At 45.2% G+C, this 25,658-nt stretch overlaps 2 protein-coding genes across 11 annotated transcripts in view; both read right to left on the reverse strand.

The window, feature by feature from the left end:
* Positions 1-25,658, reverse strand: part of Btbd9 (BTB domain containing 9) — a 357,625-nt gene that overhangs the window by 304,198 nt on the left and 27,769 nt on the right. For all 10 annotated transcript variants that reach the window (XR_010060644.1, XM_006256185.5, XM_063279037.1 and 7 more), the window contains 3 exons: positions 12,195-12,406; positions 9,368-9,731; positions 6,597-6,861 (listed from right to left, as the gene is read on the reverse strand). Coding sequence is in view for 9 of the 10 variants with exons in the window: in XM_063279037.1 (XP_063135107.1) it covers positions 6,597-6,861; positions 9,368-9,731; positions 12,195-12,406 (841 nt within the window). In the remaining variant the exon portion in view is untranslated. Of the gene's footprint in view, positions 1-6,596; positions 6,862-9,367; positions 9,732-12,194; positions 12,407-25,658 lie in introns of those variants that run through there.
* Positions 816-6,588, reverse strand: LOC134483872 (keratin-associated protein 5-1-like). Its single transcript, XM_063279661.1, has 2 exons — positions 3,564-6,588; positions 816-3,439 (listed from the first exon to the last, which is right to left on the reverse strand). Exon 2 carries the CDS (start codon positions 2,392-2,394, stop codon positions 1,444-1,446), a length of 951 nt encoding a protein of 316 aa, XP_063135731.1. The 5' UTR covers positions 2,395-3,439; positions 3,564-6,588; the 3' UTR covers positions 816-1,443.

Below are 25,658 nucleotides of genomic sequence, written 5' to 3' on the forward strand. Positions count from 1 at the left end.
CCTGCAATGTGAGTGCTCTGCTAGATAAAAAATACAGCTCCGTGGGGTTTTTCCCTTCAAAATCCATAGTTAAATAATGAATTTAAAAGGAAAAGTAATCCTGGAAAAACTCAAATTACAAAAATGTTCAAACTGTAAGGATTCTTTTTTTCCCAAAAGTATTCTTAGTATCTCCCTATGCATGAGGAGAAGAACTCTTAAAAACAGGAAGGAGCAGCAAGGACTGAGCAAGACCACGAACAGCAATCATAATTTCCTTTACACTCGTGATTTATAATGTTATTTTATACTATTAAGAGAAAATTAAGCTCTATAGCCCTATAGACCAAAGGTAAAAACAATTACTAAATTGGGAGAAGTGGGGGAGGGGAGGACATATCAAGCTCCTCCCCCCCCTAATCTTACAATTGAGGCTAGGTCTAGGACTATGAAGTCATCTCCACAGGATGTGTCACAGGTAAGGAAGGCTTGTCACCAGGTGCTGACACCTAAAACCAACACTCTCCAAAGAAAGACAAGGGGCTGTGTAAACATTCTCAGAGACTGAGTCATAATTTAAAGCCAAGCCACCCAGTGACACTATCTGAGGCACGGGGCTAATTACTCTGTGGTTTGCTTTTATATTCCTAATCGGCATTTGGGGACACAGCCGTGACACAGTCATTTATACCAATGACTTATTTGGATACAAAATAGCTCTCTGCCCACTAGACTCTCTTTACCCAGCTCTATTACCCAAGTCATCTACACCCCCTAACTACTGTCCTGACCAATTTACAGTCCCCCTGCTCCCACAACACTCCCTTGCAGCTAACTGTGTCATTACGAATGACTTTCCCAAAGCTTTAGTCTTGCTTTAACCTTCCTGTTAGCCCACTCTTTGCAGGTCTAATCTCCACGTATCAATGCTAGTACACAAAACAGGACAGGAGAACCCCATACACACTAAACACCTTCACAAATGAACACACACCAGAGATGGCACAGAAATAAGGGGAGTCACAGAGCGTTAAAAGGGTCATTGTTATAAGTGAGTTGATGTGATAGGTGAGAAAGACTTAAAATTCTCGTCTAGAAACAAGAAAAGGATTCATTTAGTCACCAGTATTTTTTAAGTCTTGACTCAGGTACTGTGACAGGTGCTAGAAGACCATGGGCAAAAAAGTGTCATAGGCAACTATGTCTTTACAGAACTCAATCAAGGAACACCTACACAAGTAACCAACAACTATATCACAGCTGCAGAGACCCAGTGACCAGAACACACACACACACACACACACACACACACACACACACACGCGCGCGCGCACACATACACACACAAACCCACACATACACACACATACACACACAAGCACACACATACACACACAAACACACACATACACACACATACACACACATACACACACAATCACACACATATACATACATACACAATCACACACATATACATACACACACATACATACACACATACACACATACATACACACATACACACATACGCACACACATATACATACACACATATACACACACATACATACACACATACACACACACATACACACATACACATACACACACACTTATACATACGCGCACACACATACACACGTACACACACATACACACAAGCACACACATACACACATACATACACACATATACATACACACGTACATATACACACACATACATACACACACTTATACATACGCGCACACACACATACACACACATACACACACATATACACAAACAAACAAACACACCATACACACATATACATACACACATATACACATACGCACACATATACACACACACATATACACACACATACACACACATACACACACACACATACACACACACATACACACATACACATACACACACACTTATACATACGCGCACACACATACACACGTACACACACATACACACAAGCACACACATACACACATACATACACACATATACATACACACGTACATATACACACACATACATACACACACTTATACATACGCGCACACACACATACACACATACACATACACACACATATACAGATACACATACACACATACACATACATACACATATGCACACACACATACACACATACACACACACATACGCACACACACATACACACACATACACACACACATACACACACATACACACACATACACACACAAGCACACACACACATACACATACACACACATATACAGATACACATACACACATACACATACACACACATACACACACACATACACACACATACACACACATACACACACACATACACACACATACACACACAAGCACACACACACACATACACACACATATACAGATACACATACACATACATACACATACGCACACACACACATACACACACACACACACACATACACACACACGTTTATATTGACTTTTACTCACTAAGAAGTCCAGAGGCTAGAATCTATGAAAATGCCTGCTGTAAACATGCAGAAACAGGAAATCACTGCTCTCTTCCCCAAAGTCTAAAGCATGAGAGAAACAGAACAAAGCACAACCTGACATTATTAGAAAAAGCACGGACTTTCAAGACAGAACAGCTCCAGCGCTAAGATTAAAAACTAAATGTTAGGGGAATGGAACAGAGGCGGTTCAAATATCCTAAGGAAAAAAGTAATTTCATTAAAAAGTTAATTTCCTTTCCCTAACTGTATAGATAAATGCTTATTGTATATGCATAAAATTCATGTAATCTATCTTCTAAAGAGACCAACCAGAATCACTGAGCAAAAAATCATCTTCTGGGTTACCCGCCCCCTTAAAAATCTGCAATTTAAGTAAAGCTTCGGGATAGGCAGCTGAGGGGTGAATCTTCTAGAAACCAATGTTAGTGACCTCAAAGAAGAAGCCCTCGTGTCAATGCAGGCCTCTGCGATTCCTGGTAAGTCCCAACACACCAACACTCAAGTGCAATCACACGCACGCACGCACGCACGCACGCGTCCAGGGAAGAACAAAACAACCACAGACTCTGCCAGTGATCCAAAACAAGCGAAGCCAGCTTCAGAACCATCAGTCTAGCACCATGAGATAGGCCTTGTTTCCCAGTCAGGGACACACGCTAAAACATCCTCCGAATGTTCCATGACATCTCTTAGAAAATGGTCTCCTAAGGAACTGCTAGGGCTGGACTGGGCTTCCTCGGCATTTTTATTAATTTTACTATTTAAATACTCTGAGAGTCAGAAAGGCCCTCCTAGTCAGCCATCCCCGTCAGTGATCTGATGATTGTCAATCTGTTCCTTAATCCCTCCTGAATTTCTCCTAAACGAAGAGCTGAGGAGCAATGGTGACAGTAAATACGTCACTCCAGAACTGAGTGCCTCAACCATTCCAATTCATAAGGAACCTCACAGGGGTTGGGGATTTAGCTCAGTGGTAGAGCGCTTGCCTAGCAAGCACAAGGCCCTGGGTTCGGTCCTCAGCTCCAAAAAAAAAAAAAAAAAAAAAAAAAAAAAAAAAAAAAAAGGAACCTCACAGATTACTAAAGTCCACAGCTTACACATGGACCCCCTGGGTAATCAATTCTAAGGAACCATAACTGTATGAAATGCCAAATATAGCTCACACCTACATCCAGGACCCATCCGCATCTTCAGCAAACACAGTTCTAGAGCCCTATCATCTAATCATGGGGACGGAGAGGGCCTTAGATAGGAGGATACCAAATGTCGCCTTTCCCTCCTACTCTAGCCGGGCTGACCTTCGCCTGGCGCTGTAACTGCTTCCTAAGCCTCTGCAGTGCGTCCTCTAAAGCTACACCATTGCTCTACTGCCTGACCTCAGCTCACAGCGAATCGCTAGCACACTCTAAGTATTACCCTTCCAAACACAATGGCTTCGCTCCCTGGACAATTCGCAGGCTCAACGCAGTCTATATCCTCTCGATTCTCTCTGCCCTGACTGGCTGGCATCCTGAGACACCATTAACTGCCTCTCCATCCAGCAGCTCTCTCCTGGTTAGCGTCTGTGGTTCTCCAGGCTCTTTTGTCTCTGCTTCTCCACTTTCTCCTCGGGGTCTCCAAGGCTTGGACTCTGACGTCACACTCCTTTCTCTGACTGAACCCCAGCAATGTGCTTCCACTTCCTAGGAGCTTTACCTTGGGAATCCATCCACCACTCACTCACTGCTCTATGCTGCTCAGTGTGTCCAATGGCCAGGACAAAAGATCAGTGCATAAGACTCACAAAAACACTGTCCTTAAACCCCAAGAGTAAAAGAAACTGTTTACCAAAATGTGGTGACTGACGATTCACACAATGACATACTGAGATGGGGAAACCACAGCAATACTGATGGCAATAGTCTGTTACTGAGCTTATATGTATACAAATTATCTCACGTAATCCTCCTAACAACACTGAGATAGAAAACTAGAACTCAGATCGTTTATTGCCAGATCGCATTGCTACTGCTAATTCAGGCCTTAAAATCAAACTTGTCTGGCCCAGGCACTGGGGGATAGCTCAGTCTACAGAGTGGCCGCAACACAAACACTGAGGACCCAAACCTGCTTCCCAGGGCACACACAGGCTGAGAATATCAGTGCGCAACTGTCCATCCCAACACTGGGGGAGGAAGAGTCAGGCGAATCCCTGGGGTTTGCTGCCCAGACACTCAGCCTAATCTGCATGCCCCAGTTCCCAGTAAAAGACCCTGTCTCAAGGTCAGGCTGGATGACTCCTAAGGAATTATACCGAGGTTCACCTCTGGCCTCCAACTTGCTGTGCACGCATATACATGTGCACCCACAAAATTTGTGAGGCCCAAAACCTGCTATGTCAATTGAAAAGAAATACAGATCTGATAACTTGGGAAAGAAGACCAGGCTGAGGACACTGATTTAGGGCCCACCAGCATTTTAGGAATGTCCCAGAACAGTCAACAGAGGAAGCACTCCAGGAAATGGCCAGCCTCGCCAGACAGGACAAACATCAGAAACCCTCCAACCCAAGAGCACAGAAGCGAGCTCAGTGTCTCTCAGGGGCACTGCGGCTCATTAACTCTGAGGATGTAGACCGAGCTAAGCCTCACCTGGCACCGTTTATTATCCTAAGGTAACAGCACTTGGGATTTCTGGCTGTGTAGATTTAAAAAACCACTGTAACTTACTGTCCTGGCTGGTTCTGTGTCAAGTTGACACAAGCTGGAGTTATCACAGAGAAATGAGCCTCCCTTGAGGAAATGCCTCCATGAGACCCAGCTGTAAGGCATTTTCTCAACTAGTGATCAAGGAGGGAAGGCCCAGCCCATGGTGGTTGGTATCATCCCTGGGCTGGTGGTCCTGGGTTCTATAAGAGAGCAAGCTGAGCAAGCCAGGAGAAGCAAGGCAGTAAGAAACATCCCTCCATGGCCTCTGCATCAGCTCCTGCTTCCTGACCTGTGTGAGTTCCTGTCCTGACTTCCTTTGGTGATGAATAGCGATGTGGAAGTGTAAGCTGAATAAACCCTTTCCTCCCCAACTTGCTTCTTGGTCATGGTGTTTGTGCAGGAATAGAAACCCTGACTAAGACACTTACCCTAAACATAATCTTCAATTTTACATCCTGCTAGCACCAAGTCCTTCTTTCCTGGAATCTTGTCTACACCTCTGTTATTTCCCACTGCTCGCCCATAACTCCACTGTGTCTATTGTGTCTCCTCTCCACACAGGTCTTCCTGACCACCCAGGAGAGCAGCACCATGGGATGAGGCAAGAGACTCATGTTTGGTTGGAATGGCAGTGATTGGGTGAATGCCAGTTTGGAAGATGGGTGAGATTAATAGAGACAGCTGAGTATCTGAGAGGCCCTGACGAAAGAGCTTGCTACGACCAGAAGGCTTGTGCTGCCGTAAACGTCTGCATGCCGGTTTAAACCAGGTCATCGAAATCTTTAAATGTTCATTCAAATCTCCTTGCAACACAATGACACAGAGAGCATTTTATAGAACTGGAGAGATGGCTCAGTGGCTAAGCGTACTGACTGCTCTTCCAGAGGTTCTGAGTTCAATTCCCAGCAACCACATGGTGGCTTACAGCCATCTGTAATGGGATCTGATGCCTCCTTCTGGGGCTTGAAGACTGAGCACTCATGTACATAAAATAATTACATCTTAAAAAGAACGGACTTTATAATTGTCAATTGCTGTTATTTCATTTGCAAGAAAAATCAAAATACTATTATTAACATTAGCCATGACTCAGAATCTGTATGTGTGGCACCTGAAGAATTAGACACACAAGTGCCAGGGCTTGGTAGAGGAAGGAGGAAGCGTTTTAGTGTGACAAGCGACCTTTCAGGAAAGTGTCTAGGAACATTCTGAGGAGCGTATAGAAACGTGTGACCAGCCTGACAGGAACTAGCTGAGCTGGTCTGTGCAGCTCATCATGTCGGGACAGATGGCAGAGAACGACAGCCACAGGCAGCAGGGCTGTCTTTGCAGACTGCGCCACGGTTCTACGGCTGGAATGGGCTGGCATAAGGGGCCAACAAAGTCCTAGGTGAGGAGGGAAGCAGGTACTTACTGAGCATGCCTCTGTAGTTGAGGTCCATATCCCGGCTCTCCGACCGCACTTTGATGGCATCTAGAATAGCATCCGGAGACAAGAGTCCTGATGGCCTCACAACATTCAGAAGCTCAGTGAGGCTCATTAGAGGTAAACGCACAGCTTGCATGATTTCAGCGTGATTCTCTTTTGCATTGTGCTTACACCAGTTTAACAAGGCTAAGAAAATATCTTTCTCAGGAGCAGCAAACGAATCTCTTAGAACGATGTTCAGAAGTGCTGTCTGCAAAAGGTAAAAAGGGACCAGAAAAAGTCAGCATGGAGCAGAGCCGCACACACAACCAGTCAACCTGACGGGACCACAGGCAGCGATGCTTTCATGGTTTTTGATCTTCCTAGCTCTTCCCTTCCCCACTTCCGGCTGTGGGATCAGGCAGCAATAACCAGCATTTGGAAGGCTGAGGCAGAGGGATTACTGTGGGTCTGAGGTCAGCCTGGGCTACATAGTGAATTCTAGGAAAGCATGGGCTATTACATTTTAAAAAGAAAAACAACAGTACCTTCCCTTCAGACTCAGGCGTTTTGTGCCACTGTATAAAGCAATGAGGTCTTTCCCACATATCTACACATCAAATTAACTAGACTCATCTTGTTAATTTTTAAAATTATAATGCAGAGTGAGCAATGTTTGCAAACATTTTGCTCTTATTTGTAACATTCCTCTGCTCCACTTCCCATGCCACGACCCTACACACACACACACACACACACACATACATAGACACACACATATACATACACACACAGAAAGACACACACACACGCACACACATATACATACACAGAGACACACACATATACACACACAGAGACACACACACACAGAGACACACACACATTCACACACACACATTCACACACACACACACATTCACACACACACAGACACACACACTCATACACAGATACACACACACACTCACACATATACATACACACACAGACACATATACATATACACACAGAAAGACACACACACATATACATACACACAGACACACTCACACATAAACATACACACACAGAGACACACACACATATGCATACACACACATACACACATACATATACAAAGAGACACAAACAGACACACACACAAGGACACACACACTCCGCACCTTGTTTTCCCAGTCTCTTTAGATCTCCTCTTCCCTTTCCATAGTTCCTTTCCTAGTTCATGGCCTACCCTACTGTAAGGGTTAACTTGTGTCAACTTAACACAAGCTATGGTGTTCTGGAAGTGGGACTCTCGACTGAGGAAATACCTCCATTAGATTGGCCTGTACACACTCTGTGGGGCATTTTTTTTTTTTGATTAATGGCTGGTGTGGGAGGAGGCCCCACCATACTGAGGGCAGTGCCACCCCTGTGCAGATGATCTTGGGTTAAACAAAAGAAGCCAAGCTGAGCCAGTAGGGAGCCAGCCAGTGGCCAGCACCCCCCTGCCCCAGAGCCTCTGCCTCATTCCTGCCTGCATGTTCCTTCCCAGACTCCCCCAGTGATGATGGAGGGTGACCTAAGAGCTGTCAGCTGATAGAAACCTTTTCCTCCCCAAGTTGCTTTTGGTCATGGTGTTTTATTGGGGCAATAGAAAGCAAGCTAAGAAAGCCGCACCCTTGCATTTGCATATTTCTGCACATATCCATTATGAGAGTAACAAGTGACATTGGCCTTTCTGAGGATGGCTTGTTTCACCTCCTGTGAGGATTTCCAGTTCATCCATCCCCCTGCAGCTGTTAGTATTTCACTTCCTTTTGGCTGAACGAACCCCATGGTGTTTACACACCACATCATTGATATGGCTGCTGTCGGACCTTTAGACTGCTTCACGTTTTAGCTACTGCACACAGGGCAGCAATAACCCTGTACGTGCAAACAGATCTACTATGTTGACTTAAGTCAAGTCCTCTGGGCATACATGCAATCTGCAGCCATCCTTTACAAAACAGCAAGAACAAAGACGACAAACTACATGTGTGCATACATGTGTGAGCACATGCATGTGTGTATTCGTTGGGAAAGTGTACATTGTAAGTCAGTGAGATAAGCCTAGAATTAAAAGCCTTTTGTTTTACAGTAGCACTGCACTGCCATGGTTTCAATCCCCAGGTCTCCAGACTGACCTCCAGAGTAATATATAAAATATACATATACATAATACAATAAATAATACAAATTTAAAAGTATAGATCATTCAAATCAAGCTGCCTATCTCTTTAAAGAACACACACACAAATGAGACTCTGGGTTCGAGGCAGATTGGAGCGGCACAGCATTACAGTGGGGAACCGGGGTCAGGAGCAGCACCAGCAGTGACTTTAGGACATCCCCGGGGCACATCAAATCTCTTTATCAATGTTCCCTCTGTGACACTGACTGTATCCCAGCTCTAAAGACTTTTCCTTTTGCCAAAAAGGAATTCTAGTTACATTCTCCATCAGAGAGCACACAGCAAACGGTGTGCAATACAACAAGCTTACTTGACCGTCACATCAAATCCAGCTACTGACAGACCAGTCTCTTCTGCACATAAAACCTACCAGGAAAACCTTGAAAAGAAAGGAAAATGGAACCAATAGCCTTGTAAGCTCTAGAGCCCCAGCGGCCAGTGGCTCGCACTGGCCCAGATGACTGCTTTGAGCAAGGCCTTTGATCCTTGGACCACTGTGCCGTGGTCCCGTAAGCACAAGGAAAGAAGGCATGCAGACCCAGTGCCGAGCAGAACACACCTTGGACAGAGAGAGGAAGCCGTCGCTGGCCAGCACCTCCTGAGCATTTCTGTCCATGAACATGCAGCACATACATGTTAACTTGGGGAGCGAGTAGAGGCTGGCCACGTCAAAAGTCATACAGACGTTCTGAATGTTAAGTATAGTGCAGAGATACTCGGACGTAGAATCCTCTAGCTCTGGAAACCCGTATTTATGAGCCAGGCTCAGAAAGTCCAGCAGCACCTCCTCCTTCTCGTCGGTCAGTGTCGCCCGCCCCGTGTAGATATATCTGAGGAGCATCGTGAAGGCCTCAGCCGTAGTGTCCTGGAGAGGGATCTCTGCTTCAGGCTGCGACTCTCGCATCCCACCATACAGTAATGCTCTGCACACCAAACAAGAATCACAGTTAGAAAACACGGTTTGCTGCCGAATACATGAAAAATGGTTATCAACGCTGTGCAGATGTGAATCTGCTTAAAGACACAAAGAGCCAGGCATAGGAAGGCAAGTGATTTTAAACGGGTCTTTAAAGGAAACAAAAAAATTACTTAAAAACCATCTTGAGGGCTGGAGAGATGGCTCAGCAGTTAAGAACACCGACTGCTCTCCCAGAGGTCCTGAGTTCAAGTCCCAGCAGCCACATGAGGCTCATGACCATCTGTAATGGGATCTGATGCCCTCTTCTGGTGTGTTTGAGGACAGTGACAGTGTACTCACATAAATAAAATGTATAAATCTTTTTTAAAAACCATTTTTAATTAAAACCACAAATAACTGAGTTAATGAGATAACCCAAGAATGCCAAAGTACACAGACAGTTGGAAGTGATCTTTGAGAGAACAATGAACTCAATATAAAGATGTTGCCAGACCAGAAGCAGTTTACGAAGTAAATCCCCACAGGCCCCAAGGAGATCAGCGGCACAACAGTAAGAAAATGGATTCTGCCATGCACTGCTCTAAGGACTATGGGAGTGAGCCCACTCTGCTTTGGGAAGCAATTTAGTAATATACCTATTCAAATCTAAACTGTACATACCCTTCGACTCAGTTTCGACATACTATATATTCTTTTAAGACCCACTAGAGAAAAAAATAATTCGTTAGGGATATATGGGGATGAGTACAGAGACACTGGGGGGAAACGAAATCAAGTTGGCCGTGGTTGAAATACTGGGCCGTGTGTAGTCTATGTATCCTGAGGAAGATCAATGGAGATCAATGGGTTGTATCTGGGAAAGCTCTGCCTGCCATGGCTCCTTCCCAGTGATGAGTAAAGGGGTTCAATGTTCTGTGAGAGGCCCCCTCCTGTAGAGCTAACATGCCCTGTGGGGAATGGATAGGCTCTGGTGACCAGGCTCAGTCAGAACAGACAGTTAGCCTTCCCTTGCACAAGAATAGTGTTCTCAGTGAGAATCTAAGAGAGCACTGGTGAAGAAGTGGGTTTAGCCCAAGTGAGCACCAAAATACCTCAAGGGATCAATCTCCACAGAAGCAAAAGGTCAGTAAGTGAGGGAATACATTCCCTTAGCTAGATACCACCTTCCATGTCTGGAAATGTCTGGGCTTCTTTTAAAGAATATTCTGACCATGCTCACATGCAGGTTTCTTTCTCAGTTGCTTGTTAAGGAGAGGAGAACTTACAGTCTTCAAAAACAGTAAACACAAAGGCGAGAAGTCCTCTTACTAATACATTAGGGAAGGACCTTAAAAAGCACTTGCATAGTTCTACCGGACTAAAAACGGGCAAGGGAAAGCAAAGGCAGACTGAGGACAGGCACCAGGAACTGAGGCCAGGCTAGGGCCAGATGCCACGGAAACTGCCCTTAGGAAGGGCAACCGGTTCTCGCTGGTTTCTGAGCTTCTGGTTTCCCCAATAGTACTTCATTTGTACAGGATGGCAAGGAGGGAACGCTGATAGAACTAGGGTAGGTCTAGCTCCGGAGCACGGCGACAGCGAGTGACACAGGCAGACGTCTGGGCTCTGCTGACCAATCAGCCCTCCTTTCAAGGCCACATGCAGCTTTCACTGGAGGACACATGCAATTTCCCCTAAGCCACAGGCATCTCGATTTCTTCAAGTGAAACTGTGACTCTATGTACCAGCGTTCTTATTGCCAACAAAACTTTAGTAATGCCAAGGTCAAAGATAAACAATCACATGAGTAATAAGTCACTGGTGACTTCCGTTCAGCAAACATTAGGTGAAATGTAGGTAAGAGATCAGTTTAATTTTTATAACCTGGAAAATTAAGGCTCTAAGAAGTAGCTGTCTATATGTAGAATTTTTATTAATTCATTGAATATGTATTTGTATATATATGTGTTTTATGTATGTAATAGTATATGTATAATATATGAGTTTTCATTCTAATGGAACTCTGAAACAGTCTGAGATTCCCGCGTGCAGCCTGGGGCTTTTGTTACCCACAGGTACAGGCTGCAGGAAGCCCAGAAGCACACAAGCCAGTTACAGTCTGGAGAGCCAGCTCGCCCTCAGGAAGCCTACGCACCAGTACCTGCGTGCGAACTCCCCCATCTACCGTGGGCAGGAGGTAGAAGCCCACACAGCCAGAGGAAGGTCTTCAGGCTGTCACGAGGCCTTAACTGCTGCTGCCTGGGCCGATCGCCTTCTAAGCCCTTCATTCTAGGCTGGCTCCTAAAGAAAGGGGGATTCTCAGGAAGTAACAAACCTGCAAACATAAAAGTTCCTCCAGGCACTGTCCTAAAGGATTCCACTTGGCACACGTGGGTCACATATTCTTCATAGAAAACACCACTGCTTCCCACAAGACTTAAATCTAAATAATAATTATGATTAATAATTATGATTACTATACACTTACCGAAAATATTGGCACCTCGCTGCTAAAATTACCCTGTGGGCAGGAAAGCGCTTCTTTTCCACAACAAACGTGACATCACCATATTCTTCACCAATCAACAAGGCACCAATATGCTCAGACAAAATGTGCACATGATCGATTTCCCCCACTGCAGTAAAGGGGCGAAGAGGGTGGCTGTTACTCATCGTGTGGAACAGATGATAGTCACTGACCTGCCGAGAAGAGTGGGCGTTAGTGAGGGAGAAGAGCATGCGCAGAAAACCGCACGTATATCAGCCACCCAAACGCCACACCAAAGGCCATCAGCAATGATTACATTCACTTTCTTTTTGAAACAGTTTTCAATGTGCAGTCTAGGCTGGCCATAAAGTCTGTGGAGACCAGGCTATCCAAAACTTACAAGCCTCCACCTCAGTCCAAAGTATCAAGGGCTGCTCTTTAACCAGCCGCTCACTGCCAGCCGCAGCTCAAGCTGCTCTCGCTCACAGGAAGACCTTCACTGCCTCTCACACTAGCAGACAAACTGCCAGGGTAGTCAAAATTAGCAGTGCCTGGGGCCATCACCATCAAGGAACACTGGCTCTCTGCCACAGGGCACCTCAAGGAAAGGAAACCCAACAGGCGGAGAATACCTGCACCTAGCAGAGACTGGTTTAGCAAGGCTGGATACAGCATACCCCACCCCCACCCCGTACCCCACCCCCTACACCCCACACCCCATCCCACACCCCACCCCCACCCCACACCTGATCCCATACCCCACACCCCACACCCCATCCCACCCCACACCCGACCCCCCCATGCCCCACACCCTACCCCACACACCCCCGACACCCCACACCCCATCCCATACCCCACACTCCCCACCCCACACCCCACCCTATCCCACACCCCACCCCACCCCCGACACCCCACACCCCATCCCATACCCCACACTCCCCACCCCACACCCTACCCTATCCCACACCCCACCCCACCCCCGACACCCCACACCCCATCCCATACACCACACTCCCCACCCCACACCCTACCCTATCCCACACCCTACCCCACACCCTACCCCACCCCACACCCCATCCCACACCCCACCCCACATCCCACACCCCTGCAGGTCTTTCTGGTACAGATCTAGGCATAAATTATGAACAGAGTAAATTTAATATCTTTTCATGTAAGAGATTTTGGACTGAAGCTACCTTAAATAATTTATAGAAATGATCTTTTGTGGTCACAAAGGTAACTTACTTTATTAATAAATTTTACAGAACATCATAGCTTCCTTCCAAAATGAGCCCATCTGGCATATTCTCTAAATCGCCACTTCACAGCCTGGTGAGTGCTGTACATGTCTAATCCCAGCACTCTCAAGAGACCAAGGCAGGATTATGAGTTCGAGGCTAGTCTGAGCTACATAGGCTTTCCTTTCAGACTTGTAGCTCTAATGATCAGACTGATGGTGATTGCTTGAATATCGTTTCTAGTTACTTCCTTGCTTTTATGTGCAGGCTGTCTATAAAAATAAACGAAAATCCAGGGGCTGAGGTTCAATACATTCAAGAGGGAAGTTAAGATCTTAGAAAGCTAGAACTGTTTGTAATTTTTATTTGAGAGCATGCCTTTTTCAGATGTCATCATTCAGCAATTTCATGAGGGTTTTCACCAGCATTCAGATCCTCTGGGATAAGAAGTGGCTGGTGGCTCAGAGGTAGCCTCTATATTGAGACCAGGGACTCTGAGCCCCATATACCCTTCTCCACTGTGTTCAACATTGGAGGCTGAAGATCTCTCATCTTCAAACTTCCACACCCAGACCTGTTACCAGCAAGATGTGTGAACGTCTGTCTCCTGTGACTGCGGGGAAACCTTCATGAACCAAGTTCTTTATCTGCTTCTTATCACATGAGCACCCCAAGAAAGAGAAAGAGAAACAGCAAGAGCAGAGGAAAGAGAACATGGCGGGTGTGGGGACTGGCAGTAGCACCTCCCCTGCTGCCGAAGGGTTGTAGTTTGCATGGGAGTGGCCCCGCTAGGCTCCTATGTTTGAATACTCCGTAGGCCCTCTTGGTAGAACTGTTTGAGAAGGATTAGGAGGTGTGTCTGTTGAAGTCACTGAGGTTACAGTTTGAGATGTAAGCTCTCAGCTGCTTCTCCACCATGCCTTCCCACCACCATCACAGGCTTGACCCTCTGCAACCGCAGTCAGACTACATGTTTTCTTTTACAAACTGCCTTGGTCATTGTGTTTTAACACAGCAATGAAAAACTAATACACAAGGCAAACCCCTCTTCTTTAATCGCAGCTTCCACTTTAAAGGTCTAAACTCCACCACCTACAATCATTGGGATGTGAAACACCAAATTCAGCTTACTAGGACCAGCTCGGAAGCATCAGCAACAACAGGAAATGTGGGCACAGGAAGGAGTTGGGCACTGTCAATGAAGGTCACGGAGGAAATACTTTTGGTTGTGTGCACTACACAGCTTTGTCACACACAGTCAAATCTGCCTTGGGAACTGAAAAGCAGCCATAAGGAACAGGTAAATAAGTCAACATGTCTGTGGTTTATTTTTGTTTTTAATGAGATGGCATCATCGCAAGCTTTAAGACCTGGGTTCAATTCCAAAAATCCATACTAAAAAGCAGGACACGCCTGTAACACATGCCTGTAATCCCAGCCCTGGAAAGCAGAGAGAGATGGTCCTTGTGGTTCATAGTCAGTGAGCTATGGGCCGCTGAGCAGACAGAGAGAGGGGGGCGGGGCAGAGATAGTGTTTAAGGATGAATTAACAGCCAAAGCTGCCCTCTGACTTCTACAGACAAAACAAAATTTTTATTGGCGCATGCATGCATGCACGCGCGCGCGCACACACACACACACACACACACACACACTCAAAAAATGGACTGGATCAATAGGCCAGTTTGCCAAGTGCTTGACTAACGTGATCAAGAACAAAGGGCAGACAGATTTGTGGTTTCTTTTCTTTTCTGCTAGTTTATCTGCTGATATTTAAAATCACCTGGTTACTTCCTATGTTGGCCAGAAAACTCTGAAAGCTACTGGATTCTGACCCCAAACCCCACGTCTCCCAGAAGAAATGCTCGCATCACTGTTTGCACTGACAGCAGGCACTGCGCACGCCCCGTGTATACCCTCTGCTGTAACGGCTCTTGGTATTTATCTAAGTCACGGCCAAGGCACAGCCCACTGCTAAATGGCTCTGGCTGAACAGTGACTGATTTCCAGCTAACTAGCTCAGTGGGATATTTACAATTCATCAGCTGACAAATCATGAACATTAATTCTGGATATGTAAATATCTGCCTTAATGGGTTCTCCAGATCTCCACTTCTCAATACATATAATTTCACTTTGCTAAATTTACATTTTAATTATGTTTTTCCAAGTGGAAACATAAAGTGAATAGTGCTGGATACAGAAAACAGCCACTTAGTGTGGAATAAACACAATTTTTATTGGCATATAGAAATAATTTTAATTAGACCAGTGATTCTCAACAAGCTTGCCGAACAGTGGAACTACACAGGAAGCTCGGAAAATGAAAGCAGGATGCTTGAGTCCTCTCCCGTCAGAGCTTTAATTAGCCCGTGACAGGGCCCAGGCACTGGAGTCACCACACTAAGTGATTCGAATGAGCAGTGAGGATGGAATAGCTGTGGGTTCATGCTGTCTACACGGAGCTGCATTAACTCCTTGTCACCTTTCAGAACTTGATAATCAATGACATCATTTCCACACACACGATGTGGGTACACAGTATAAATGCGCACAATGCAGGTACACAATACGTAATTATTTCTCAAGTAACGTTTTATAACTGCCACTCTGCCTGTTAATTCTAATTTTGCCCTGTCCTATAAATCAAGAATCAAGATTCTTCAACTATAAAACAAGAACAGATCATGTACAGAAGGGAACCGTTGGAAAGAGAAGAGGACGATACAGGGGATCAGGAGAGAGAACATATGTCAACCACAGCAAGGTATAAAAATGACAAAATGGAGCCCCTTACTGTATGCTAATTAAAACAAACTGAAAAAATTAAGAACACAAGACTGAGAAGATAGGAAGTTTTGAAACATCTGTACAAGCACGCATCATTATCAGCGTGAACTAATCAGACGGCTGACTTATACACCATTCCTTTCCTATATGCAAACACATCTTCCTTATGTTAAGAACATGGAATTTGAGGGGCTGGAGAGACAGCTCGGCTGTTAAAAGCACTGTCTGTTCTTCCAGAACACCCAGGTTCAATTCCCAGCATTCACAGGGCAGTTCACAACTGTAACTCCAGTTCCAGGGATTTGACATCTCCAGACATACATGGAAACGAAACATCAATGGACATAAAACTAAACGAATCTTTAAAAGAACATGGAATTCCTTTCTCCTCCCATCAAATCTGGAGCTGGAATCACTTTAACACCAGAAGTGAGCCTCCAGGCCTAAGCCTTTAGGTCTGATGGATCTACTTTTGTACCTTGGAGCCCTGAGATGCCTGGGCTGTGTGGACAAGCCAGATGGCAAGCAAGAGACCCTGAGACTACAAGATGAATCATGAACCCAAGTGAAACGAGAACCAAGGTCCAAACACACATTCCCAGCTAAGTCGCTCCTCCCTGCAGTCATCAGAGCCATTCCATAGGGCTGGATACAGAAGGATGCTCCAACTGCAGCAGGTACCATGTGATCCCGACACAAGCTGGCTGGGCCCTGTTTAAATCTGACTCACTGAATTATAGTAAATTTATAAGTGGCTATCAATTTAACCCACTGCCTTTTAGAGAACTTTGTTGCCTAGCAATATATGAGAGTTAGTGTTTCCTCAGCTCTAATGAACACTAAGCAAAATGGTAGGGCACAAAAATCAACATATGAGAAGCAACAGGATTGCTATATGCCGGTGATAAAATTGTCAAGAAAGACTGAGGAAAGAAAACCTTGTCCATGGTTGCCTCAGCCTGTGACAGTGAGAGGGACCCTGTAGCATGACGGGATCTAAAGTCACAAGCAGACAAACCCTATGGCACGCCCTTGGAGGATTAGGAGACTAGATTATGTGAGGTGACAAGCACATCCTAAATGCAGGTGGTTCGTCTCCTTGAACTGGAGTCCCAAGGGACTAATTAGGAGTAAGGAGGAAACAGAAAGCCCTGCGGTGGCATTCCTCACTCTCTGCTTCCTGACTATAGACAGACACAGTGTGACCAGCTGCCTCTCCTGCCACCACAGCCCCTGGCCTTGACGAACTGTCTACCCAAACTAAACCTCCCTTGAAACTGTGAAACTGCTGGCAGGAAAGAGGTAAAACACTTTTAGAGGTAAGCATTTCAAAGACCATTTGAAAATGAGTCCAATAGCATAGACGATAACCCCAAGAAGTGACAGACGAGAGCGTGTGGAGTTTCTGCACATCAAAGAAAATTATCAGCAAAGTAAAAAGGCAGCCGCAGGATGATGGGAAAGCTCACAGTATATGGTATATCATCAGCAGAGGAAATATCTAGAAATTACCAACAACTCCGAACTTACAAACAAAAATCCACAAATCGGCCAATTAGTAAACACGCTAATGAACTGAACAGACAACTCTCATGAGGAATACAAATGGCCAATAAATATTTGGAAGTTCTCAGGATCTTAGTCATCAGGGAAATGCAAATTCAATCTATACTGAGACGCCACCGTACCCCAGTTGAAAAAGCTATTGGAGAGATGGCTTAGCCGTTGAGAGTTTGAACCACTCTTGCAGAAATCCTGAACGCAAGTTGGGCAGCTCGTAACCAATCTTAACTCTAGCTTCAAGAGCTCTGATGCCCTCCCAAAACAGATATTCACTTATGTGTACACATCTACATACAGACACACACATACACACATGATCTGAAGTTAAATCGTCTGTAAATATTGTACTATGTAAGTACTGAATCAGGGATCCCCACCATCACTCGCAGGCTCAATGATTTTATTAGGAGGCCTCACATGGTTTATTCCATAGTTAATATTCACTGCTGTGTTCTACTGCGGAAAAAGTGCACAAAGAGAAACCAGCAGGAGCCAGAGAGATGGCTCCTTATTTAACAGCACTTGCTCCTCCAGTGGCGCCAGGGACAACACAGGGCCGCTCACAACTAACTATACCTCCAGTTCCAAGGGATCTGATAACCTCTCCTCTGGCCTCCATGGCTATCAGGCATGCACATAGTACACACACATATATGTCGGCAAACACTCGTGCACATAAAATAAACTTTTTTTAAAAGGAAGAAAAATTATCAGAGAGAAAGGGTCTCATGGGGCACAGCCTATAGAAACGCAGGCACGAGCCCCTAGGATCCACTCGGTGGAGTCATAGAGCACTAGGTGGGAGCATCCACATGGGCAGCTCCGGCTGAAGCAGTTGTTCAGTTCACGCACATTCGACTCCAATCTAAGCTGCCCAGTGCTGGGCGGGGCCAGCTGTGCGAGCAGATTCTCCCATAGCTGTTCGGTCTGCTCTGCTCACTCTTCTCTGCAGAGCTTTGGAAATAGCAGAGGACTTAATGATCTCAGCAAAGACCCTGAAGGTGACGTCCACCTACTACCTCACAGGCAATCCACTCAATCTTAAAGAAATGCGTCCTAAAAATAACCACCAACTCTATTCAAACATAACTTCTCTCCAGTGTTTGAGAGATTTAATTGGTGGCTGGAGAGATGGCTCAGCGGTTAAGAGCACTGACTGCTCTTCCAGAGGTCCTGAGTTCAATTCCCAGTAACCACATGATGACTCACAACCATCTGTAATGGGATCCGATGCCCTCTTCTGGTGTGTCTGAAGACAGCAACAGTGTACTCATAAATAAAATAAAATTTTAAAAAGTTGTATTGGTTCCAAATAAAAGGATCACCAACAATCTACACACCATAACAGCACCTGCTTCACAGGGCTCAAATACGTTCAGGAAAAAGTCAGTGATGTCTACTCATTGCTACTAACATTTTAGGAGATTAAAAACTATGCAACTGAGAAAAACAAACAAAAATGGATCAGGGACAGAGGCAAAAATAACCACCACTTGCAGATGGCGTCTGCCCATGAGAAATTACTTACCAAACACTATTTTTAGAAAGTCAGGGAGGTTCAATGATGCAGTCGCATAAAACAAGTATAGTGAAAAGCTACAGTTTTCTCCCATGCCTCCCCCAAGGAAAATGACTAAAAAATATGAGGGAAAAGTCTTGAAACCTATGATTTCCAAATACAAGGAATATCTAGGAATAAACTAACAGAACACTTAAAACTCCACTGAAGACATAAGAAAAACGAAGAGGCATAGAGTTGCTAAGGAAAAAGACCCAGTATTGTAAAGACATCAATCATCTCTGAACCACCGTATGGAAAAGCATGCTTGATATTTTATATTATAAATAAAAAATATTGTAACAGAGACTTCAGGAGTGAGATTCAACAGAACGGTCTCAGAAGAATAGGAAGTTGAGAATGTGTTTGGGGGTTATAGAGATTCCCCCATGTTTAAAAGAGTTTACTAAGCAACCAAGATGACCTGAGTTCAGATGCCAGCACCTGCATAAGACACCAGGCATGGCCTTGCATGCACCTGTAACCCTAGGGTTACGAGTCAGAGACAGGAAGACCTTAGGCATGGGTTGCCAGCCTAGTCAAAAACACAAGTTCCGGGGCTGGGGATTTAGCTCAGTGGTAGAGCGCTTACCTAGGAAGCGCAAGGACCGCCGGTTGTGGTGGCGCACACCGGTAGGATTTGCTGAAGGAGGCAGAGGCAGGAGGATCAGGAAGCGCAAGGCCCTGGGTTTGGTCCCCAGCTCCGAAAAAAAGAACCAAAAAAAAAAAAAACCCACAAGCTCCAATTTCGGGAAAAACCATGCTTCAAAAGATAAAACCAAAGTGATGGTGAAGGACACCTGATGCCCTTCCTCTAACACAGACCCAGGTCCTACCTACAAATATACACAGTACCACACAGCCCACGCTCTCAGGCCCTTATACTCATACATATACCCGAGAAGTATTTTATAACAACCATACTGCTTTGTATACAAATACATTTTAATTATTTGGTTAACATTACAAAACTAATTGGTTGGTATATGAGGGAGCAAATTAAACTTGCCACACCAGTCCTATCCTATTTGGTGACTAGACAGAAATGGTAAATACAAGGACTCTCTCTTACAAATAAAAATTAAGCCATGCATGGTGGTACCCCCTTAATGCCAGCACTTGACATAGGCAAGAAGATCAGAAACTCAAGGTCGGGATCAGCTGGAAAGAACCTGAGGTCAGTTCCCATGGAGACTCAGGAACACTGGGGGGAGGTAGCCCGGCCTGGGGACCACCTCTATCTGACACATCCCAACTTCAATCAGCCCTGAGACTCTCCCTGGCTGAAGGCAGCCTTCCTCAGACACAGTATGACCTGACTTATTCCTGGTTACCATCCCAAAGCCTGAACGTGCTCTCCACAGACAAGGCAGGATTCATTCATTCCTCCCACCTTCCATTCAGGGCGGAAGAAAGGCAGGGCAACAAGGGCTTAGGGTAGAATGGGCAGAAATGGCTCAACTAGGAAATGTACCTCCCACGGTACCTTATTCAAACATGAGAGGTCCTGGACCCTAGTGTTGACTTTCACTGTTTCAAAAGCATCAGTAATCAAAATGTGGCTTGTCAGCAGTACTAAAACACCAACACTCGGGGTTGGGGATTTAGCTCAGTGGTAGAGCGCTTGCCTAGGAAGTGCAAGGCCCTGGGTTCGGTCCCCAGCTCCGGGGGGGGGGGGGGGGGGGGGGGGGGGGACCAAAAAAAAAAAAACAACACTCACTGCCTGTTTGTTATGCAGTAAGAAGCCCACACCCTTTCCTCACTAAACTAATGAAGTGTGTGTCCATCAGTGAAAGGAGAGTACCATGTGCCGCTCATACCAGTGTCCTAAATGCCTCAAAGAGAAGAAAAGGAAGACGGCCTAAATATCCATTTCCTTTCTTTTTTTTTTTTCCCTATTCTTTTTTTTCCGGAGCTGGGGACCGAACCCAGGGCCTTGCGCTTACCACTGAGCCAAATCCCCAACCTCCATTTCCTTTCTTTCTTTTTTTTTTTTTTTGGTTCTTTTTTTTCGGAGCTGGGGACCGAACCCAGGGCCTTGCGCTTCCTAGGTAAGCGCTCTACCACTGAGCTAAATCCCCAGCCCCCATTTCCTTTCTTAAAGCACACTTTCCAGCAATGGTTTACAAGTTTTAAGGCTAGTCTGATGTTTATAATTAAGGCTATTTCTCCAGTGTTTCATGAACAGTAAAAGTGGTTCCACAAGGTGGAGACAACAAGTCCTTGAGTCCATCTGAGTCTCCCCTGGGACACCCTCTCTGCCTTTCGTATATCCTGACTGAAAGGGCTTTATGAGGAAAAAGACCTTCTGCTCTCTAATTGCAAAATATAAATGATCTTTCTCTGGGGGAAGGAGCTGGCATTTTCAAGCATATGGCTTAGCGATTTCTTTCTGCGCTTGGTACCCATGTGGTGTGTAATTTGAAGTAACATCTCTTAAACTTTAAATTAATAGCGCTCAGGAAGTCAACTCTGCCCTGTCTGCATCTTAAACACTGTCACAGAGGACCCTGCTCTACCTCCTCACGGGAAGAACACCTGGCTCGTGATACATGCTCCTCTTGTCACTAAGAGTCTGAGGAGGACGGACGGCCACTCTAGAGCTGTAACCTTCATCCTGGTGTTCTGAAGTCGGATTCTACAAGGAGCACTGAAGAACAACAGGAAACATGGGGCTCACATGACAAGAGGAAAGACTGAATCCACACCCAGGCCACCTTCGAAAGCCACAACTCTGTTTGTAAATACCCAGGGACATAAGCCAGCCTTAAGGCATTGCTTAATGAAAATCTCTGACAGGTTTATTTAGAGCATGTGCATATCCCCACTTGCTGATCATCACACTGAATTGGTCCTCCACTTCTCTGCCAAGAGTAAACTAGTTTCTGTACATCCCTCAACGGAAGCTTCACTGAGCTCTCTTTAGAATACTGCACCAGTGCTGGGTAACAGAAACATGCTCCATTCAGACCAGGTAAAATACGCCTAATTGGGAAGACAGAAAAAGCCATTTTCATGTCATCTTTAGGTGGGTCACACATACCTTTGACTTATTAATATGAGGGAAGACAGTTCATATTTGAACTGCAATGTACAGCCTAGACTAGGAAGACTGTTAATACAAGTATGCGACAATGTATGCTACGATCTATAGCGAACTTAAATAAGCCCAGAGTACACTCTGCTACAAATGTGAGTCGGAAATCAACTCTGCTTACGCTGAGGAGCACGTCCGTCACATCTGTAGAGAATCCTAACTCACACAGCTCAAGTGCAGCAGCTGGACAACTGTGCTCAACACCGTGGTAGCCAGAGTCCTTACGCACTGCAGCGTGATGCTGCTACCGGCTTAAGAATGCAACATTCCCAGCCTCTCACCGGCTCATTTTATTGGTTACTAGTTAAGCTGTCCAAGGAGATCATACACATACACATACACACACACACACACACACACACACACACACACACACACACACACATTTGTTTAGTTTGTTTTGGGGGTTTTTGGGGGGTTTTTTGTTGTTTTTTGTTTTTTTTTTTGTTTTGTTTTTTTTTTTTTTTTTTTTTTTTTTTGAGACAGCATTTCTCTAACAGCTCTGGCTGTCCTGGAACTCACTCTGTAGACCAGGCTGGCCTCAAACTCACAGAGATCCTCCTGCTTCCCGAGTGCTGGAGTTAAAGGTGTGCAAGCACCACTCCCTGAGTTGCCAATATTTTTTTGTCAGGGCCTAAGAGAGGCCTTAATCCATCTTGTGAAAAATGTTCTTTTAAACTAGCAAATGCTCCAGGCTCATTCTGGCCGTGATAACTAGTTCTGCGGAGGCTGAGCAAGGCTGCAGCTTTATTATCCCAGCACAAGATAGTCAGACACTCAAGGCAAACAAAACTGAAAGCCCAGCTTGTAACGGGCACCACCATTTTTACTTTGATTCAGTTAAGCCTTTTGCAGTCTGGGTCTCCAACCTCTAATTAAAACAATCCAAAGGCCCAAGAACACAGCACAGCAACCAAGGCCATTCTAAGCAGAGAGCGCCAGTGGACCAGATGAGCTGCACCCCCCCTGCTCTGAGTGCCCTCTCACAGTGGGAAAGCTTGCTCCCCCTTTCTACCCTACAAAGTACCTTCTTCAGCCTCTTAGGAAAGGGGTAGGAACAAAATGCACCAGACTTCATCCCAAGTTCTGAGTACTTACCCAATACCCACTCACCCAGCCACCAACCTCCCCCAGTCTCTCGCCTGCTCGTGGTTGCTCCTCCTGTGACTTCTAATGGAGCAGTCCCCTCCGTCCCCCCCCCCCCATGGGTGACTTTGATGAGAGAAATCACAAACCCAACTCTCTAAGAATGCAGGAGTTAAGAGAAAGGACTGAAGGAGCTAAAGGGGTTTGCAACCCCATAGGAAGAACAACAATACCAACCAACCAGACTCCCCCAGAGCTCCCAGGGACTACACCACCAACCGAAGAGTACACATGGGGGACCCATGGCTCTAGCTGCATGTGTAGCAGAGGATGGCACTGTCTGGCATCAATAGGAGGAGAAGCCCTTGGTCCTATGAAGGCTCAATTCCCCAGTGTAGGGAGATGCCAGGGCAGTGAGGTGGGAGTGGGTGGGCGGGAGTGGGAGCATCTTCACAGAAGCAAGGGGAGAGGGGATGGGAGAGGAGGGAACCAAGACAGGGGATAACATCTGAAATGTAAATGCTTAAAATATCCAATAAAATAAGGACAGGCTGTCATCCATGTCTCAGAATACCCATCACCACCTTTTCCTGGACTTTGGTCTCATTGGTCCCGAGCCCACTGACCGATGCATGAACCAATGCTAACAGCAGACACAGAGATAGGCCTCCAAAGCCACAGACAACCAGACAGCCGCCAGTGACATCGAGGTTATCACTTGTAATAATATTTTCAAACACAGACACGGCATTTCTATTTAATTTCTTCACTGGCAAATTATGAGGCTATAACATTACTGCGTCGATCTGAATTATATGGCTTTCCTAATTAATAAAGGTTATTACAGCACGGACTCCCATTGCAGCAGTCGGGTCATCAACTGCGGCCGAGTAATTTCTTTGTAGCAAAGCTGCTGTGAACATTCGCATTATTGTCTGTGTAAAGGAAATTGGCTTTTCATTTGCAGAATATTATAAAAATGATCTTCTGTGCCGAGTTTGACGATAGTTTGCTATACCCCAATACCATGACTACTTTCTGAAAAATTATAAAACAGATTAACATTTTAGTTAACCTAAATAATGTAACCTAAATTCATGTATGCTATTCTCTGACAGAATTTTAAAGAAATGTTTACACTTTCCCCTAGTCTGTCTGTCAGTCTGTCTGTTGTTCTTTCCCCCATATGACCCGGTTAGCTTTGTGACCTTTGTCTTCATTCTAACTCCACCCTGACACTTCCCACTGTAATGGGAAGAATCCTGGAATGCAGTCTCAAAGATGCCACCAAAGCCAACAGACAACACTGACTCAGCATCGGGGGCTGGCCTCACCAAGAGCTCCCAAACCCACCGCAAGGGTGTGTGCTTCAGAATACCGGAACAGACCGGCCTAACTCAAGCTACAACGTTCATCCTAGAAACAGAAAATCCTTAGGCCAAGAATTTCTATCCAAAGCTTCCTATAGCCCACTGAGAAAATAGATTTTTTTTCTTCTATAAAATTGTCACCCTTTAATGTTTTAAACTTGGTCTTACCCAAAATTTCCACAACCCCCCATGAATAAACACGTGTGTAACCTGCCTCTGATCCTCTTCTGTGTGCAACCCTCACTTACACTGTGGGAGAATTAAAAGAAGACCATAAAAGTGAGAATAATGTATTTTTCTTCTGTTTAGAACAATAACAAAAAAGTGAAGGATCTTTTGTAGTCTGTGCACTAACACCCCTAAGAGACTTCTGAATAATTGATCAGTTTATGATCAGGCTGCTATTTTCTGCTCTGAACAACATTTATGGACCAAATTTAATTCACATCTCATCTTGAATTCTTTCTCTTTTGTCAGAATCAAAATCTCTATCAAAGCTGATCTGTTTCTTAGAATTTTGCCAGTTCATTTTTTTTACCCAATGTCAAACTTCATACATGACCAGCTCAGTTGCACTAGCAACTTAAAATGTCACTAACTTAATTTTTTAATGATACTTATTTTGTGTGAGGGGGGTGGGTATGTACAAGAGGCACACAGGAGAAGTCATAAGCCAAGTGGCAGGAGTTGGCTCTCTCCTTCCACCAGGCGGGTCCCAGAGATCCAACTCAGATCATGTGCCTTAACAGTGAGTGCCTTTAT

Source organism: Rattus norvegicus, chromosome 20 (genome assembly GCF_036323735.1).
Source record: "Rattus norvegicus strain BN/NHsdMcwi chromosome 20, GRCr8, whole genome shotgun sequence".
Classification (NCBI taxonomy): Eukaryota; Metazoa; Chordata; class Mammalia; order Rodentia; family Muridae; genus Rattus; species Rattus norvegicus.

Bases quoted from the DNA above. Each gene is read 5' to 3' on its own strand.
- LOC134483872 (XM_063279661.1), bottom strand. From the start codon at position 2,394: ATGTGTATGTGTATCTGTATATGTGTGTGTATGTGTGTGTGTGTGCTT.